Below are 18,135 nucleotides of genomic sequence, written 5' to 3'. Positions count from 1 at the left end.
TATGAAATTAAACATGTTTTTAATTTTCAAAAACAAGTGAAAACTAAAAGCTAAATGTTTATCGAACGCTCTCTAAACTACTCTAATATACAAGAAGTGGGGATCAAATTTTTTTTTTTTTTTAAATTGCTTGTAGCTCAATTGGTTAGAGTATTTGCTCTTGCACTCGAGATCTCACTCTCCATAATTTAGATGAGTTTAACGTAAATGATCATACTGTTTGTCAAAAGAATTCTATAGCAAAATCCAGGATAGAAGGAAACCTCGTACCTAAACTTTGGGCCCAAAAGAAAGGCCCAATCTGTAAACCCTGTTTGGGTAAATTTGGGCCGAGATCAGCAGGAAAACTAAAGCCCTGCTGCCTTATGGTTTGCTAAGAAGGTGAAACGTTGCCGTTTTGGCGGGAAGGAACATAACCGCAAACACCTCCCCCAAAATCTGACCTCTCAATTCAATTTTTCCGGTTGGGGCTAGGGTTTTGATTCTTCATCTTCGACGGTACAAATTCGAATCAATTTTTTTGAAGTTTGAGCTTCCAGACCAGCGAACATGGCGACTGCTGCAGGTTCGTTCATCTTCTCCATTGTTTGTCCCCAATCTATCGTCAATTTTACACTTTTTTACTTCAAATTTAATCCATTGTTTGAATGTGACATTCTTTGGTGCTGTTTTTGTTGAAATTGATCGGTTTAAGATTTACGAATCGTATCATTACGTAATTTCAATCGGCGATTTAGGGTTTTGAGCTCGGTTGGTCCAAATTAGATTCGTATATAGATACCTGGGTTGGAATTACGCTGTAAAAAGTTGAAATTTATTGGGTTTTACCAGTCATGACGTTCGATTCGGTTGAATATATGAATTGGTGAAACAAACATATATATTCGAAAGTAGGAATTACATCGTAGATGAATGCTGTGCTACTAAATTTTATACCTTTTTTTGTGGAAGGTTGATTTTTCCTGTGTTTAAGTTACTATGGTGCTGTCTGGTTTTTGGCAAAACTGGTAGATTTCAGAGTTTTCCGGGTTCTCCTTTGCTACTCTGTATATTAATTTATCTCATGTGGTGGTCTTGTAGGGTCATTCAAATCTAGGGAAGACCATCGTAAGCAAATGGAATTGGAAGAAGCGCGTAAAGCTGGGCTTGCACCAGCTGAACTGGACGAGGATGGAAAGGAGATTAATCCTCATATTCCCCAATATATGTCATCTGCGCCTTGGTATCTCAAACACGAGAGGCCTGTAAGTTGTTCGTTTTCTTTCTAATAAGTTAATAGTTTTCATAAACGCACCCTTGTGGTATAAGTTCTGAATATTGATACATTTTTTTCCCCAAATCAGAGCTTGAAACATCAAAGGAAATGGAAATCAGATCCAAATTACACAACATCATGGTATGACAGAGGTGCAAAGATATTCCAGGCTGATAAATATAGGAAGGGTGCATGTGAGAAGTAAGTCTCTCTATCTCTCTCTCTCTCTCTCTCTCTCTCTGTTTCTTGCAAACCGAATTGTAAACAACTTCATGGATTTAAGGCCCTTACCGAACCTTTTTGGTCCATCTTGACAGGCTTAGAAATTCATAAATGTCATTCAATTTTAAATTTTCAATGCATATGTACTTGATTAATTGCACTTTGTGGTAAGTCGTGTTGGGTCTTTCCCTTACCTGTCAAAAGTAAGGCTTTCTTTCCCCTTTTATTATATCTCAAGGCCTAGAGATTAATGAATGTCTATTCTTACAGCTGTGGTGCCAGTACACACGACTCAAAGTCATGCATGGATAGGCCCAGGAAAGTGGGAGCAAAGTGGACAAACACGCACATTGCTCCTGATGAAAAGATAGAGACTTTTGAGCTTGACTATGATGGAAAACGGGACCGCTGGAATGGATATGATGCAACGAGCTATTCTTTGGTTGTTGAAAGATATGAATCAAGAGATGAAGCTCGAAAGAAATTCTTAAAGGAACAGCAACTAAAGAAGTTAGAGGAGAAAAATAATAACCCAAATGGTGAGGATAAGGTTAGTGATGTGGATGAAGATGAGGATGAGGATGAGGATGATTTGAGGGTAGATGAAGCCAAGGTTGATGAAAGCAAACAAATGGACTTTGCAAAGGTTGAGAAGCGTGTACGTACAACTGGTGGTGGAAGCACAGGAACTGTCAGGTAAGGGTTTTAAACCGATTTTTTTAAATTTTCATCTTGTCTTGAAGGGGCGTTATTGTCTCAATACCGATTTTTTATTTTTTTTTATTTGTTTTTATTTGGTCTCTATATATGAGTCCTTACTGAGATCTTTTTGTTTTCAGGAATTTGCGTATTCGTGAGGATACTGCAAAATATCTCTTAAACCTTGATGTCAACTCTGCACATTATGACCCCAAAACCCGATCCATGCGTGAAGACCCTCTTCCAGATGCTGATCCGAATGAGAAGTTTTACGGGGGTGATAATCGATATAGAAATAGTGGTCAAGCCATGGAATTCAAGGAGCTCAATATCCATGCTTGGGAAGCATTTGAGAAGGGACAAGATATCCACATGCAAGCGGCGCCATCCCAAGCTGAGTTGCTGTATAAGAATTATCAGGTGATCAAGGATAATTTGAAGTCAAAAACAAAGGACACTGTTCTGGAGAAGTATGGCAATGCAGCTAATGAAGAAGAATTTCCTAGGGAGCTTCTACTGGGACAAAGTGAAAGAGAAGTTGAATATGATCGCGCTGGGAGAATCATAAAGGGCCAGGTAAACTATTTGCATCTACCATGTCTCTTCGTCTTTTTATTTCAGAACTCAAAACTTTTTATTTGCCTCAGTATGGAACATAAGGCCTTAATCAGCATGTCAAAGTCTCAATTATATAGACAGCTGATGATTATACTTTGCACAAATACAGGATATAGCACTTCCCAGAAGCAAGTATGAAGAAGATGTCTATGTCAATAACCACACCACTGTATGGGGTTCGTGGTGGAAGGATCATCAATGGGGCTACAGGTGTTGTAAGCAGGTTACTCGTAATAGCTATTGCACAGGCACTGCTGGAAGTGAGGCTGCTGAGGCTGCAACTGATCTTATGAAGGCTAACATTGCTCGCAAAGAGGCCAATGGTGGTTAGTCTACCGTCTTTTTCCCCCTTCTTTGTTTTAGATAGATATAATCTTTTATGTAAATATGTCATGCTTAAACCATTCTCCATTAGCCCTTTGATTTGGTTGTTTTATTGACATGTTGTGTTCCCAACCTGGAAACAGATATGCCTGCACCAGTGGAGGAGAAAAGACCCGCTACTTGGGGAACTGATATACCAGATGATTTGGTTTTAGATGAGAAATTACTTGCTGAAGCTCTTAAAAAGGTGAGAGTTTGTCAACTTATGCGAATTGAATTCTTGAGTTGAAAAATGACGTATATTGTGTTTGTTGTTTGACTAGTTAACTAAATCTCATACAATTTTGACTTCAACAGGAGGATGGAAGAAAGAGAGAAGAGAGAGATGAGAGGAAGCGTAAATACAATGTTAAATGGAATGATGATGTTACTGCAGAGGACATGGAGGCTTATAGGATGAAGAAAGTCCACCATGATGATCCAATGAAGGACTTTCTCAACTAAGTTGAGACATGGCACGTAATTCTGATGGAGCCCTTTCCTCAAAACACTTTCGAGGCTGTCAACGCGATGCACTGGCGTGGCTGTTATACCGCAGTTCTGCAAGCCTATTTCTTGAATTTGTTCAGTTGTGGCACAACACAGCTGAGTTTGACCCTCCGTCTTTAATTTCTGACCTATCGAGTGTGATTACTGTAAGCTATTACATGAGCTACCCTGTGGTTGAGCCATGAGGTTGAACGGGGCCGGAATGCCGATAAGCGGTTACCCATTTAAATTGTTGTTTACCTTATACTCGAGTGTCATGTAGAATTTACCTATTATGTTGTTATTCTTGTTCTGATGCCCATCAATTAAGGCTGGTTTGGGGTGGTTCAAATTGTTTTAAAATCACCTTCTTAAGAAAATTGGAGCCTTGATTGTCTTTAGTAAATGAAAAAAAGTGTTCTTTTAGCAGAAGCAGTTATACACATTCCTCTAAAATATAAAAAAGACATGTTATTTTTTTATTGGAGGCATGTGAACAGTACCTATTGATGGAAACTTTGATATTGACCATCTCATCCCATTTCTAACACCTCTTTTTTTTTCTTTTTTTTTTTTTTCTCTTTTTTTTTTTTTTTTTTTTTTTGGCTAGAAGCACTTTTATCATTATTGTTTACTAAACATTTTTTTTTTTACAAATGTTTATTCTTATAGCACATTAGAAAGATAAAAAAATGCACGCCAACTCCAAACAAGCCATTAATAAATTGTTCAAAGAAAAAATGCACTGATTTATTGTGTTAGTTCCACATTAATGTATCAACTTGGAAAAATTACATGTTTCCAACTTCAAATGATCAGGCATTTAAAAAAAAAAAAAAAAAAAAAAAACTTAAAATGTTTAGAGTTCAATCAAGTTGGCTAGATTATTAAGTTCCAATTCCATCATTGGTACCCAAAATTCAAATCTTATCTCCTTAGTTTAGATTAATTTAGAATAGACAATCGGTTGTATGGGAATTTATGGTGACCATCCTATATCTTCTATAGAATATTATAATAAAATTTAAAATATTAAGTTCATTTTTTTTGGGGACGAACGATAGTTTTAGCGGGTTAATAGCTAGTTGTTCAAAGGGAGGAAAATCAATGGAAATTGGACCTGCACATATAGCGCATAGGCATAATTATTTTCCGCCATTACGATAAAATGTCATCTTCATACAAATACTAAGATTGTTGCATACAAATAAATATGTCTTTCTATATTTTTCATCACACGATTAAATTCTTGCATACAATCATATATAAACTCTGCTCTTCCACAAGCAAGATGGAAACCTATCCCTTATTTGTCTCAGCACGGCCAATAACTTCCCCCATCCAAGTCATGCTTATGGAAAAGCTGCAAAAGCTTCATCCTGTTCTTCCTCTTCTACACACTCGTGTTTTTTTTTTTTTTTTTTCTTCTCATGGAAGCCAATAAATATAACAGAAATTCATGCGAAACAAATTATTTTTCAGAATAATTAATGACACTTAATTTACATCATGTATATATTTCTTAATCTAATTAAATAAGAAAAGCTTATGCTACAAATGATCACGTGCCAACTTCTCCTGAACCTCCATTTCCTTTCTAAACTTGGCTATGAACTCCTCAGCTCTTTCATCAATCCCATGCATCATTGGGGAAGCAAATCCCAATGACTCCCACATATCATCCGCCGTCGCAGAACATCCTCTCTCAGCCCCACTTTCAGCACCCGCGGCGGCAGTGGTAGCTTGCTTGCACTTCGCTACCGGAGGCTCAAAACTCCTCACCAGCGCAGTCACAGCTGGCTCTTTAAAAAGCTTGTCAACGTAGACATGCGCAACGCTACCACGGTTCTGAAGAAGCCGGCGGCACTTGTAGCGAAAATCTAGGGCGAGACGCCCTTTGCGTTTAAAACGCAGCTGGAGAGACTTGTAGGGTTTCAGTCCAACAGAAGAAAAAGCAAAAGCAGAAGCAGAAGATGAAGCGGCAGCAGTAATGGCCTTGACACGATTTTTTCCGGGTTTCGCGATGCCTTTAGGCTTGTGGAGTTTTCTCTGTAGTTTGGAGATGAAGCTCTTCCAGGCCCTTCTGGCTGGTGGAAGCCTCAATCTCAAGCAAGACATGGATGACTAGGGTTTGCGAAGAGTGAGTGGATGATGGCTTTTTTATAAGCTGCTACAGAGATTCTTTCAGCTTTTGGATTGTGGATTCGTTTTTGTGCAGTTTTATACTATGGGATTTGGACTAATTAAAGGTAGCTTACTTCTTACTCTACGCGTTTGGCATGAAAGAAAAATCCATTGCTCTAAAAATCCTCGCCTAGCGCCGTCTAGGCCCTGCCTAGGCACTAAATGGTTAGCCATCGCTCCGATTAATACCTAGACGTTTGAAAATTAAGAAAGGGCGCATAGACCTACTGAGGCGCCCGCCTAGACCGCTTAGGCACCCGCCTAGCCAGCCCAGACCCTCCTAGACACTCACCTAAATTGCGACTCAATTAGACAGAAAATAGATAACTTTCATTTTGTATTTTATTTTTTCAATAAATTGTAAGAGACTTGTTAAATACTTAAGGGAACACACATTATATACTTGTTCTCCATGTTTTCATTATGTTTCAATAGGTCATAATATATATGTCATTCCATTTTGTAGTTTATGATGAAATCATATATATTTTAAGTATAAACAAACACTTATTTACACGAAATATAATAGATTTAATTAAATCCGCCAAGTCCGCCTAGGCGTCTGCCTAGACCCCACCTAACCGCCTAGGCGCTAGGCCCCAACCCACCGTCCGACTAGTGCCTAACGTCTTTTAGAACCTTGTAAAAATCCAAGTATATGGGTAGTCTTTGGGGGAAAAAGCAGTTTTGACGCTTCAACTTATCCATGTTGGACGTTGAAAAGCTTAATTACTTAAAACCCAAGATCAATCTACAAGGATTGGAATGAGCTTAACCTAAACTTATAAGTGAACTTTATGAGTTGAATCGCAATCAATTTCAATTTATAGTATGTTTACTTATCAGGAATGAGAACTACAATTACTCGACATTGCATGCGTTACTGACTATTTGGACAATAATTTTCCGCATTCATTCTAGATTTCCTTAAGGACATATTTAGGTCATACATTCACAGCATGCTCTAGCACGCACGGAATAAAAACTTTCTTAAGTTCCCGATTCATTGTTTTTGGGATAATCAATTCATTATTCCAAGTAAATATACTATCAAGTTGAGTTTTTCTGTTTTCAGTTTTCTTTTATACAATGATATTCAGCTTTAAAGATTTATTTAGCCACATAAGTGCTCGAGTTTGCTTCGTAACTTCGAAGGGGAATAGATAAAGGAATTTGCTGCTAACTAGGCAGAGGAACCATCATGAAATTGGGGTATATACATGGGCCCTTCTATAGCTTGGGTTAAGGGATGCAGAGATGTGATTCTTGTGTTGTTATTTTAATCCAACAATCTATTTTGGTTTAGCACCCGCTCTATAATCTCATTAAAGATTGCAAAAAAAGTTATCGTAAGAAATTGAAGATGCCAAAGTCACTTATATTTATAGAGAAAATAATGCATCAGCTGATCACATGACTGACTTGGGTCATGACTTATCCCTTGGTCTTCCTTTTCTGCTTCAACACCTACCACTGCTACTAATTTTCTAGTTTCTGATATTATTGGCAGGGCCCTTCCTAGGGTTGTTCTTTCCAAGCTTTTTTGTTTGCTTGCTGGGCTTTGCCCTCCTCTGTACGAAAAAAAAAGAAGATATTCTACTTGAGTGCATAACCAGTTAGTGTTGTGTATGTTCAACACCCTATTTATCACTATTAGATGAGTTTGAATTTTGACATTTGTGCTTATCCATTACACGAATCTCGAAATTCAAACTCATCTAACGGTGATAAATAAGATGGTAAGCATACATCATACTAAATGATGGTGAGCAAAAATACTCCCTATTCTACTTTAAAGGGTAATTTTTCACTAAACCATACTGAGTCAGCCATAACAATTAAATATCAAACTCGTTATTCTAATTTTTTTAGTGCTAGTGCGTTGTGAACTTTGATGGATTTCTTAAACCAACCTAGGCCTCATCTAAGTTTTATAATTATGTCCTCACATGAAATATCATTACATGATTGATGTGGATGCCTTCATGTTCTCAGCTTGGGTAATTGCAATCACATAAAGCAAGTGCAGTATTACAATATATGCATCTACTTTTCTTTCTTTTCTGCAACTTGCGAAAACATTCGAATTTCCAAGGTCGCGTAGAATAAAAAGATGGTACCAAAAAAACAAAGGGGAAACAACTTCCTTCAGATAATATATAATTGTGCTTAATTACGCAACTATATTTATCTACTACAAAACTCCCTGGAAGTGAATAACAAAACCCAGGCAAGTTCGGACGCGGGAAAAACGAAACACCATTTCTATTTCGAGCAATAAAAATGCTACAACATCCATCAAGACTCGCGATTTATACAGAGAACTAAATGAGGGCTTGAACTCCGAACTGCTGCATCTCTCTAACTTTCCAAATTGGATAAATAGCACCTTCACTCAGTTCTTCTAAATCTACCTGTTGCATCGCCCATGCATAATACACCGTGTGGATTGTGTCCTGATGAATCAATAGGATTTGACAAAACTTATAAAAACTCTGATTAGCAATATAATGAAGTATCGTACATGTTTTCGTAGAGAATTGTGGTTCAAACGGGGAATAACACATTTGATATAACGTGCAGAGGGGTGTGTGTGTGTGTGTTTTACCTTGCCACCTTCTGTTACATCACCATTTCTATCTCGTACACAGTACACTTGCTGCGTTTGGAACTGTTAAATTCACCAAATATGGATGTCACTATCAACTTCTGCTAAACAAATCAAACATAGAAAACATAATCGAAAATGCCTACCATTACAATAATAATGGGAGAATGTCCCATCATTTTGGTCTCTTTTATTTCCGCCTCCGAAATATGTAGAATCTGCACCACCAGAAAATCATGAATTAGTTACGTGGCAACTAGTATATCCATGCCGCATACACAGCACAAGCCCTGAAGAAGTTTCCATCACTCGGTATATGAGTAAAATTTAGGCTACAAATGACTTTGTCACCCAAATACCGGTAATTACACTGCAGCATACAAAAGCCTCTGTTCGTTAACCTAAATTCTCAAAGTAGTCTTAGACTCAAAGATCGATACTGTATGATCAAAAGTAGTAGACAAAAAGAAGCACGTGTTTTTAATTAGCATTTCTTCAGTATAGAATATTAGCATGGTAACACTAACATATTTTAGGAAGAGGCACACTGTCTACCTTGTGATCGAAAAAGATGCCATGGCTTTTAAAACCATCATGCTCAGCTTTACACCGCTCAATCACCTCCCTACTACAATACTTCTTCAATGTCTCAAGATCCCCCTACATATCAAATGCCCTTGTTATTCCAAAAAGATGAGAAACTCTAATGGTACTCAGGCATCTTGGAATGATGATAAGTTGACAGCAAAGCATGAACAAGAAAAACAAAGATGAGAGACGAGGAGGGAGAAGGAGGGAGAAAAAGAGACGAATAGGTAACACGGTTCCAGCACTAACCTTGATGTAAGCATTAAGCACGGGTTTAACAGCATCCTGAACTTCTGCCAAAAAGTCTGGTAAAGAGAAGGATCTACCATCCAGAGTTTACAATTAGAAAAAAGAAATTAATAGTCATCCAAATACAAAATAAGTATGACAAGAAGCAGCGGCAAACGAAAAATATGATCATACGGATCTCTGCGACGTATCTCCTTGATTGATGCGGCAGTGTCTGTTTCTTGAAAAATAGTTTCGTTTAAACTGGCAAAGGAAGAAGGGTCAATTCAGGACTCAAATATTTTACAATTGACTCCACCACTCATATATTTACAAGTAACTGTTTTAGGGAAAAACTCTCATTCTGTGGGGATAAACGGCAAAGCAAAGTCTGTTACAAAAAAGAAAAAAAGAAAAAAAGGATAATGAACAATAATGAACAAACAAGAAGTAAAGAAAGTTTAGCAGCATACTCCTGAATTTTGTGAACAATTGGGCTATCGCTTGTATCCCAATGTTCCCGTATGTCCTCAGCAATCTGCCAATTTCAACAAAGACATACAGCAACACTAAGAGATTTAGTACAAATAAAAAGGCTGTCAAACATAAGCACAACAGAAATTTACTCAGTAGATTTTTATACAAATGACAACATCCTTTGCAACGTTGTAACATTTAAAAAAGAAGCAAAACAAAAGACAGCAGAAATGTTCTACGTCCATAAACATTAAGTATAAACTAGAATTTTAACATAACAGAGACAACAATTGAATTGTAACATACCTCCTGGGTTTTGTTTGTAACTGGTTTACGTATTTCATCAAGACGCTTGAATATAGGATAACCTTGCATCTAGGTAAGAGAGTAAAAACAAAAAATCAAATAATTTATAGAGGAAAGGCAACTAGATATTACTTTGTGGTAATATTTAACGAGCGGATAAAAAGTTGACCTTCATTCTGAAAGCCTCCCACTTTTTACTCCAGCGAGATCGGGGTACAGCAACAATGTCCGTTCTTGAACTAGTTTCAACTTTTGGGGTGGAAGATGGATCAAACTCCAGGTGCTTTCTCCTAGTTGTAGTACCACTTAACTCATCCCTTACAATGTCATATCCCTTTCTAGCCAAGTCCGTAATCTTTGCTTCCTTAACTCGAGAGAAGGCAGAGGAAATATACGAGGAAGAAACACTAGACCTAAATTTTCCAAAAAATGTTTGTTCAGTGTTACTAGACCCTGACTGCGGGTTTTTATATTCCCCAGATTGCTGATTATTATGTTCCCCAGATGAGCCCTTTGTTCCATCATCAGCAACATGCTCAGATTTAGTACCAGAAGGTCCTGAGGCCTCTTCTTTCCCAATTCCAAAAGTTCCTTTGACCTACATAGAACAACAGAGAAGTAGAAAAACAATAAAGTTCAGCAGATCAAAGCATGTACAAGTACAGATCCAAGAGACGAAAATTATAGCAGCAAGCAGACCTCCTCTGTGGCAGCTGAGATCTTCTCCTTTACATTGACAGAAACCTGCAAACATAAATTCAATGAAAAGTTGACAACATGTTTGTCAAAACAAATGCAAGTTTCTTAAAGTAATAATCAACAAAAACTTGATATACACCACAAACAACATAATGGGAGGGGGTAGATATCTTGCACAAATTCAGCACCATCGAGTACACTAGATATTGAAGCGCTAAAGATTTTAATATATTTGAAATGATACCTTCTTTGCCGTTGCTTCCGCCTCTGTCCACGCACCATCCACCCGCTTGTATAGCTGCTCACTTGTCTGCTTCGTTCTGCATTCGCCATTTCACCATCTCAGAGCCTCCACTTGGAAGTGCCCTTGACATACAAGGGTATGTCTCAGCCTATGAACTACAAATACAAATCAGAGCATAAAGTGACTATATAAAACAATTACCTCACTTTCAAATCTTCTTTAACCCCTTTGAGCTCTTCCGCTTTCTCTTTCAGCTCCTTCACTGACTGTTGAAATTGAGGATTCCTGCAAGCAGGGCAATGATGGTGAGCCAGATGTCCCAGAAATTTCTTACGAGAACTCGATAAAAGTAAATGTTAACAATTGCGGTTTGAATAACAGCTTCTCTGAGTAAAAGAGCCGAAACTAAGCCGAAGGACTGCATTACCTTCCACTTTCAAATATCTGGCTCTTACTGGTTTTTAAGTTCAAGAAACAAACTTCAAATACAAAGTTCAATTTTTTGTTGGTTATAAACAAAGGAATAACAATTTGTTGGAAGTAAAACAAATTTGAGCCAACACTAAACAAGAAAAACCAATTAAAACAGCAGATATTACACGGGCAAATTAGAGAGAGAGAGAGAGAGAGAGAGAGAGAGGTACTTAGTAGCTTCGCCTTTGAATTGCTTCGAAAACTCATTGAAAACACTGAATCGACGATTCCCCAAATACCCATTTGCCGAAATCAATCCAACTCTCGCGCTCGAAACCTATCAAATCCCCAACCCACAAAAAAAAATCATCAAAATCAACCCAAAAAGCACCGAAAGTTTCAGTCTTTGATTCATAACTTCTTCCATTAGAATTTGGAACGAACCTGCTGTTGGGAGGTCAGATGAAGAAAGAGGGGTCGTCTGTAGAGGTGCAAATCTCGCACTAGCTTTCTGCCCGCCATTAAATTGCAGGCGAGTTAACAATTTTCGAGCAGAGAAAAACAAACAAAAACCCAATGGCGTTTTGATTTTTTTTTTTTTTGGTTTTTTTGCAATGTGGGTGTCTGAATTCGTAGAGACGGTGCTCCTGCGTGGGAAGGAAGATAGGGACGAACAAAGAAGGAGATAACGTGGATGTTACACTTCCCAAACCAAACACGGCCTAGGGTTTCTGTTTCCCGGCGGATTTGGGAGATGAATGAGCCCAATAGTAAAATATAGGCCCAATACTGTTGGGGCGGCCCACTACTTTCTTTCTTGTCGTAGAAATGGTCTCTCAACTTTAATTCAATTAAAATAATGATCTCTCAACTAAAAATCTGTAACTATTGGTCCCTTAACTCATCAAAACGTGCAATTATAGTCATTTTCGTAGCTCCATCAGAATTCCGTAAAAATAGTTGTGTTGGAAGGATCATTGCTACAATTTTTCTCATTTTGGTTTTCCATATTTGTCTCTTGATTTAGCCTCACGTACGTGACACGTGACTCATTTGACTGAAGTTCTAACAGAGTTGACGAAAAGGATCAGAGCTGCACGTTTTGATGAGTTAAGAGACCACTGGTCATAGATTTTTAGTTGAGGGACCATTGCTTCAATTGGATTAAAATTGAAGGACTATTTCTACAATTTTCTCAATAATGATTTGTAGCACTCCGAAGATTTAACTGTGCACTAGAAATTTTCGATATTTAAAAAGAAAAACAACCTTATGAGGAGTCACAATCAAAATTTTGGGTTTTACTTAAGGAATAATACTTGGGTACTTGTTAGTCAGCTCTCACATTTTGATTTGACACATCGGAATGGTGGAGAGCAAACGTTTGGGAAAGTTTTGAGGGCAATGAGGAAGAGTGAAAAGAGAGTTGTGGTCTGGTTATGCAGCGTAAGATGGAAGAAAATACATTCTTTCAAACCCACCATTAAGAATGAAGTATTCTACTAGTATTAAGGACCTAAGGTCCATACAAACAAAAAACATAACGTAACCAAGTTGGTTAGAGCAGCATGCTCTAACTCTACACTTGAATTCAAATTTTCATCACCTTAATTTAGACTAAAATAGAACATCGCTCAAATAACAAAGAGGATGACAAGGGTTGCTTGCTAATGCTAATGACATGCCTCATTGGCAATAGAGAAGTGCTGGGCTTGAAGGGCAGCTGCCTTCTTAGACACCAAAGCTTGGATCAACAAAGTCTTGACCTCCCAAGCTGTGTAAGGATACCCTTTTCTTGCATAAGAGTTCAGCAGTGCTGCACTCGCCTGCTTCAGCAGCCTAGGGTACACGTTCTCCTCGTCATTCACCGCCGTCGCTTCAAGCAACGTAAGATCGGATCTGTACCGTTCGTACGCTCTTGATCCAAACACCTTGGACACCGTCGACGTCTGTGGGACCATCTTCGGCCACGCCTCCCTCCTGCTCCCCCAGTACCTGTGCAAACAACAGATTATAACTCAGAACTTCACCACCACTCAACAGAGGGATAAATTGAACTAATAGGCCAGTAATTTTTTTGAATTTTCACTTTTGTTCTCATAGTTTTTTTACTTACATTTTCATCCATTGAGTTGTTACTGTCCGTCCAATCCGTTGGACTCGGCATGGTTCCTTTCAAGTTGGAATTTTTTAAACAAAAAAATTGCATCATCCGTCTTGAGTTATAATCAAATTGTAGCTTTGGTCGCTAAATTGAGAACTTTAAAAAAATTGGGAATTGTTATTAACACTCCAAAAATTTCATTTTACGTTCCAAACTTTCTATATTATGAAAGAAAAATACACTTACGAGGAATGTAGAATGAAAGTATTGAAGTGCTAATAACACTTTTCTAAAAAATTAGTATCTAAATTTGACAAAATGTGAAACATTGTTCCTTCACGCCAACTCTTTAAAAATTTGCTTCAAAACTAAGCACGTGAAATCTTTTGATAAAGTAAATCTAAACCAAACAGATGTATCGTTCATACACGTGCTTAGTTTTTGTCAAATTCCAGCAATAATTTTAATTAATTTCTAATTTAGAGACCAAGGCTACTATTCTCCTATTTACTATTTTTCAAATAAGAAGGATTGGACTAAACCGAAAACAAAATGAAACTGCAAGGACAAATATGTATTAAAAAAATCTACAAAAACAGTGAAAATCTAGTTAACTACGGAGAGTAATTGCAATCTAATCCCCAACACATCGATCCCAACTGAAGAAAGAGAAAAGAGAGATAGGAATCCAGAGAGGTTTGCTTACTGAGGAGTGCATCTTCCTGTTGTTCTTGTGAAGAGAAATCCTGGCCGTTGGTTTCTGGCTGTTGTTGCGGGAACAGAGCAGGCAACAAGTAGCAGAAGAAGAAGAAGGAGTTGACTCAGTTGAACTGAGATTTGCTTCATTTTTGGTGGTGGGGTTTCTGTCTATCTTCTGTTTGGGATCTGAGTTTATATCTGGAGCTTGACTTGGTTTCAAACTTAGTCTGTCTTTACCAACACTGGCAGACTGCTACTTGTTTTTTAAATACAACTGGTTCGGTTCTCAATACATGTTGATGTGCTCATGGTTCTATGTTTTATTGAGAAATTTTTTATTATGACTGAAACACGGATAATATATTAGTTGTTTTTATACAAGTGATGAAAAATTTTACTTTTAAGTTATTAACTTTTTATCATATATATTACATCATTTGCATAATGATACGTAATGTATCATCCCGTATTCCGAACACACTGAAAAATCTCTCTGTTTTATGGAGATTTGGTTCAAATGGGAGGGGTGATTGTCTTTTGGTGCACGTGCTGAAGAGCTTTGGACTAGAGAGTGTTGGAACTTTTCCCTTTTTTTTGTTCAAATGAGAGTGTTGGAACTTTGGTTGTGCTTTTCATTGAAACACTACAGCACAAGGGGAACTATGCGTTGCTTACAACAAAAGGGGAACTATGGGTATCGCCTTGGGATTGAATTTTTTTGTTATTGTTGAATCTGATTCCCTGGAATCAATCTCTTACCTTAGGGGTAAGATAACAAATGGCAGTTGGGAGGTTTTTTATAATCTGGCAAAGAGCAAGAAGTTTGGAGAATTCTTTCAAGATTGTTGCTGGTCTTGGATACTAAGATCAGTCAATGTGGCGGCAAACCACTTGGCGTCGCGAAGATGTTTGGATATGTGTGACATTATTTGGGTCGATAGGCCCCATCTTCACTTGGTCATGTCCTAAACAATGATGGGTTGCTTTGCCCTCCTTAAATTTGTATTGGCGGTGTAAAGGATGACGTTTTTAGCTATGCTTGCAGCGTCTAGTTTCCTTTCACCCCCTTGCTTTACCAACACTGGCAGACTGCTACTTGTTTTTTAAATACAACTGGTTCGGTTCTCAATACATGTTGATGTGCTCATGGTTCTATGTTTTATTGAGAAATTTTTTATTATGACTGAAACACGGATAATATATCATTTGTTTTTATACAAGTGATGAAAAATTTTACTTTTAAGTTATTAACTTTTTATCATATATATTACATCATTTGCATAATGACACGTAATGTATCATCCCGTATTCCGAACACACTGAAAAATCTCTCTGTTTTATGGAGATTTGGTTCAAATGGGAGGGGTGATTGTCTTTTGGTGCACGTGCTGAAGAGCTTTGGACTTGAGAGTGTTGGAACCTTTCCCTTTTTTTTGTTCAAATGAGAGTGTTGGAACTTTGGTTGTGCTTTTCATTGAAACACTACAGCACAAGGGGAACTATGCGTTGCTTACAACAAAAGGGGAACTATGGGTATCGCCTTGGGATTGAATTTTTTTGTTATTGTTGAATCTGATTCCTTGGAATCAATCTCTTACCTTAGGGGTAAGATAACAAATGGCAGTTGGGAGGTTTTTTATAATCTGGCAAAGAGCAAGAAGTTTGGAGAATTCTTTCAAGATTGTTGCTGGTCTTGGATACTAAGATCAGTCAATGTGGCGGCAAACCACTTGGCGTCGCGAAGATGTTTGGATATGTGTGACATTACTTGGGTCGATAGGCCCCATCTTCACTTGGTCATGTCCTAAACAATGATGGGTTGCCTTGCCCTCCTTAAATTTGTACTGGCGGTGTAAAGGATGACGTTTTTAGCTATGCTTGCAGCGTCTAGTTTCCTTTCACCCCCTTGCACTACCTGGTTTGTTATTATGTTGCTTGTCTCGTTGTAGGCTTCATTATGTGCTTTTGACATTTTTGCCTTAGTTATGAGAATTTCCAATTCACCAAAAAAAAAAAAAAAAAAACAAAGGAAACCATGCGTGGGCATGGTCAGGCCCGATCCAGCTCAAAATAAAAGAAACCAGACCGGACTCATTTGTAAATAAAACAGGTTGGGGAAAGCCTTCTTGCTCCTAGCTAGTCGCTCTCCCTTCGGTCAATGAGAGCTTTTTGTAGCGGTTATGACTTGCTCAATCTCGAATCTAGGAGTAGGACCATTAATAGTTGTTCATATTTGAGTGGTTTTGTGGTTTAAGCTTTTGGAAAATGATGTGAAGAGGAAGCTCAACGTTTGTTGGAGGTGACTCATAATAGAATCTTTTTGCCAACAATGTACAAAATCATTAAAGGGTGGTGTAGTCTTTTCTATGGTGCACGTTGCAGTGCCTTGAAGGGTTCAAAACTGCTAGGTTGTGTTTTTTTGTTTGTGGTTTTGGCCTTGCGAGTGTTATCTTTCCACATGGTTGGATGTGATTATGTGGTTGAAGTTTTGTACTCTTTTTTTGATCCATTTATAATCATGGAATTGCACTCCATCATGATGATGTTATTCGTTTTATTTGATTAGTGGAATGTTTTTATTTCAAAAATTTCAAGAGCTAAATAAATTTGAGGATCATTGTTCTCCAAAATATGGTGATGTTTTGTGAGTGCGACCATTAAATATGGTAGTCAGGTAGAGTCTTTGCTCTTTTGCAAACTAGTCTCTTGTATTCCTCTGCACTGTTATGTTATGTTTTCTACAGAAATTAAAGTACGTACCAAACCACTGATTAACTGTTAACCATTTTTTACTTTTCATGACCTAGTTTTGAGACCAGTTATAAGGAAGAAATAGCACGAATTAAGCTTTCAAAATAAGCAGAACTATCTACAAGGCACCAGCATGATCATGCTATATATTTATCAATATTATACTCTAGGTTTGAAACGTCATTCATGTCGTCCAATTACATTATAATACGTGAATTAGTAGCATCAAATGACTGTTTTGACTATCACACTTAAAAAGTTTCTTCGATTTAAAAGTTGAAATTAAATTTATGAGGAAGTCATATTTGATGTTTAAAGTAATAGTACCTCAGCATCTGGTGTGAAATCACCATCTTCCTCTCTTTTGAGGCCACCACACTAAGCTGGGAGTTCTTCCGGTTCTACAAATCTTTTTGGTAAATTTCCAAGCAAATTTGTGAGAGAAAGGAACATAAACTAAGCATTCAAAGATTAATTAATAAAATTATGATATTATATAGGTTATATGTAAAACTTACTTGAGAAGGGTTTTTGTAACGTCTTAAGGCCTGGCAAACACAAACTTCATTTTGGTTCTTTGACTTAGGAGCCTTGATCTGAGCACACGCAGCAAATAATACCAAGGAGGAGCATTTATCACAATCTGCAAATTAATCAACAAATCTTATTTCAAAGCTTGCGCATATATTTCAGTGTGACCATCACATCGTAATATATTAGTTTTCTTGGAGAAAAACTAGGGTTTTGTTGCTACGAGAACGAAACTCATTCATGTCCGGCCCGGCGAGTTCTTCAAATCCGTAACGCGAACCATAGAATCCACTCCTCCATCATTGAAGTTATGTTTTTGAATTCCCTTTTCCATGAACTAAACCCTCCACCTCAAAAATTCTGCCTTTTCTCCGCAGAACCAAAAGTCCTACTGTACAATGCCCTATCTCTAAATGGCCCATAAAATGTGGAACACAAAGGGTGCCCTTCCTTGTCTAAAACACACGATCGAGTTTTTCCATTTACGTACCACTTTCTATTTAAGTTTACCCCAATTTCAGTCTACCCTCAATTAAAATTTTATATTTTAACTTTTCATAAGAACACCACCGTTTCAGTCAATCATCATCTCGACAACCAGATAGTGATCATATTAAATATAAATATTCACATGAATATATCTGACAATCAAATAA

The 18,135-nt window shown here is 37.6% G+C and overlaps 4 protein-coding genes across 4 annotated transcripts; 1 reads left to right on the top strand and 3 right to left on the bottom strand.

The window, feature by feature from the left end:
* Positions 1-422: 422 nt before the first annotated feature.
* LOC137729113 (pre-mRNA-splicing factor SLU7-A-like) lies at positions 423-4,056 on the top strand. Its single transcript, XM_068467943.1, has 8 exons — positions 423-565; positions 1,081-1,244; positions 1,344-1,456; positions 1,748-2,173; positions 2,317-2,752; positions 2,904-3,120; positions 3,262-3,365; positions 3,476-4,056. The coding sequence occupies exons 1-8, from the start codon at positions 550-552 to the stop codon at positions 3,620-3,622; spliced, it is 1,623 nt and encodes a 540-aa protein (XP_068324044.1). The 5' UTR covers positions 423-549; the 3' UTR covers positions 3,623-4,056.
* A 923-nt stretch (positions 4,057-4,979) lies between these two features.
* On the bottom strand, positions 4,980-5,813 carry LOC137727478 (uncharacterized). The gene has a single exon (XM_068466333.1). The coding sequence runs from the start codon at positions 5,762-5,764 to the stop codon at positions 5,198-5,200; it is 567 nt and encodes a 188-aa protein (XP_068322434.1). The 5' UTR covers positions 5,765-5,813; the 3' UTR covers positions 4,980-5,197.
* A 2,143-nt stretch (positions 5,814-7,956) lies between these two features.
* LOC137729268 (mitochondrial import inner membrane translocase subunit TIM44-2-like) lies at positions 7,957-12,042 on the bottom strand. The gene is made up of 14 exons (XM_068468140.1): positions 11,839-12,042; positions 11,625-11,731; positions 11,182-11,265; positions 10,981-11,056; positions 10,737-10,781; positions 10,207-10,635; positions 10,038-10,106; positions 9,728-9,792; positions 9,450-9,518; positions 9,276-9,348; positions 8,994-9,098; positions 8,585-8,656; positions 8,439-8,501; positions 7,957-8,286 (listed from the first exon to the last, which is right to left on the bottom strand). The coding sequence occupies exons 1-14, from the start codon at positions 11,914-11,916 to the stop codon at positions 8,155-8,157; spliced, it is 1,467 nt and encodes a 488-aa protein (XP_068324241.1). The 5' UTR covers positions 11,917-12,042; the 3' UTR covers positions 7,957-8,154.
* A 795-nt stretch (positions 12,043-12,837) lies between these two features.
* On the bottom strand, positions 12,838-14,465 carry LOC137730126 (uncharacterized). Its single transcript, XM_068469189.1, has 2 exons — positions 14,205-14,465; positions 12,838-13,389 (listed from the first exon to the last, which is right to left on the bottom strand). The coding sequence occupies exons 1-2, from the start codon at positions 14,342-14,344 to the stop codon at positions 13,068-13,070; spliced, it is 462 nt and encodes a 153-aa protein (XP_068325290.1). The 5' UTR covers positions 14,345-14,465; the 3' UTR covers positions 12,838-13,067.
* Between the last annotated feature and the right edge of the window lie 3,670 nt (positions 14,466-18,135).

Source organism: Pyrus communis, chromosome 3, assembly GCF_963583255.1.
Source record: "Pyrus communis chromosome 3, drPyrComm1.1, whole genome shotgun sequence".
Classification (NCBI taxonomy): Eukaryota; Viridiplantae; Streptophyta; class Magnoliopsida; order Rosales; family Rosaceae; genus Pyrus; species Pyrus communis.
This window is presented reverse-complemented; position numbering and strand designations above follow the sequence as displayed.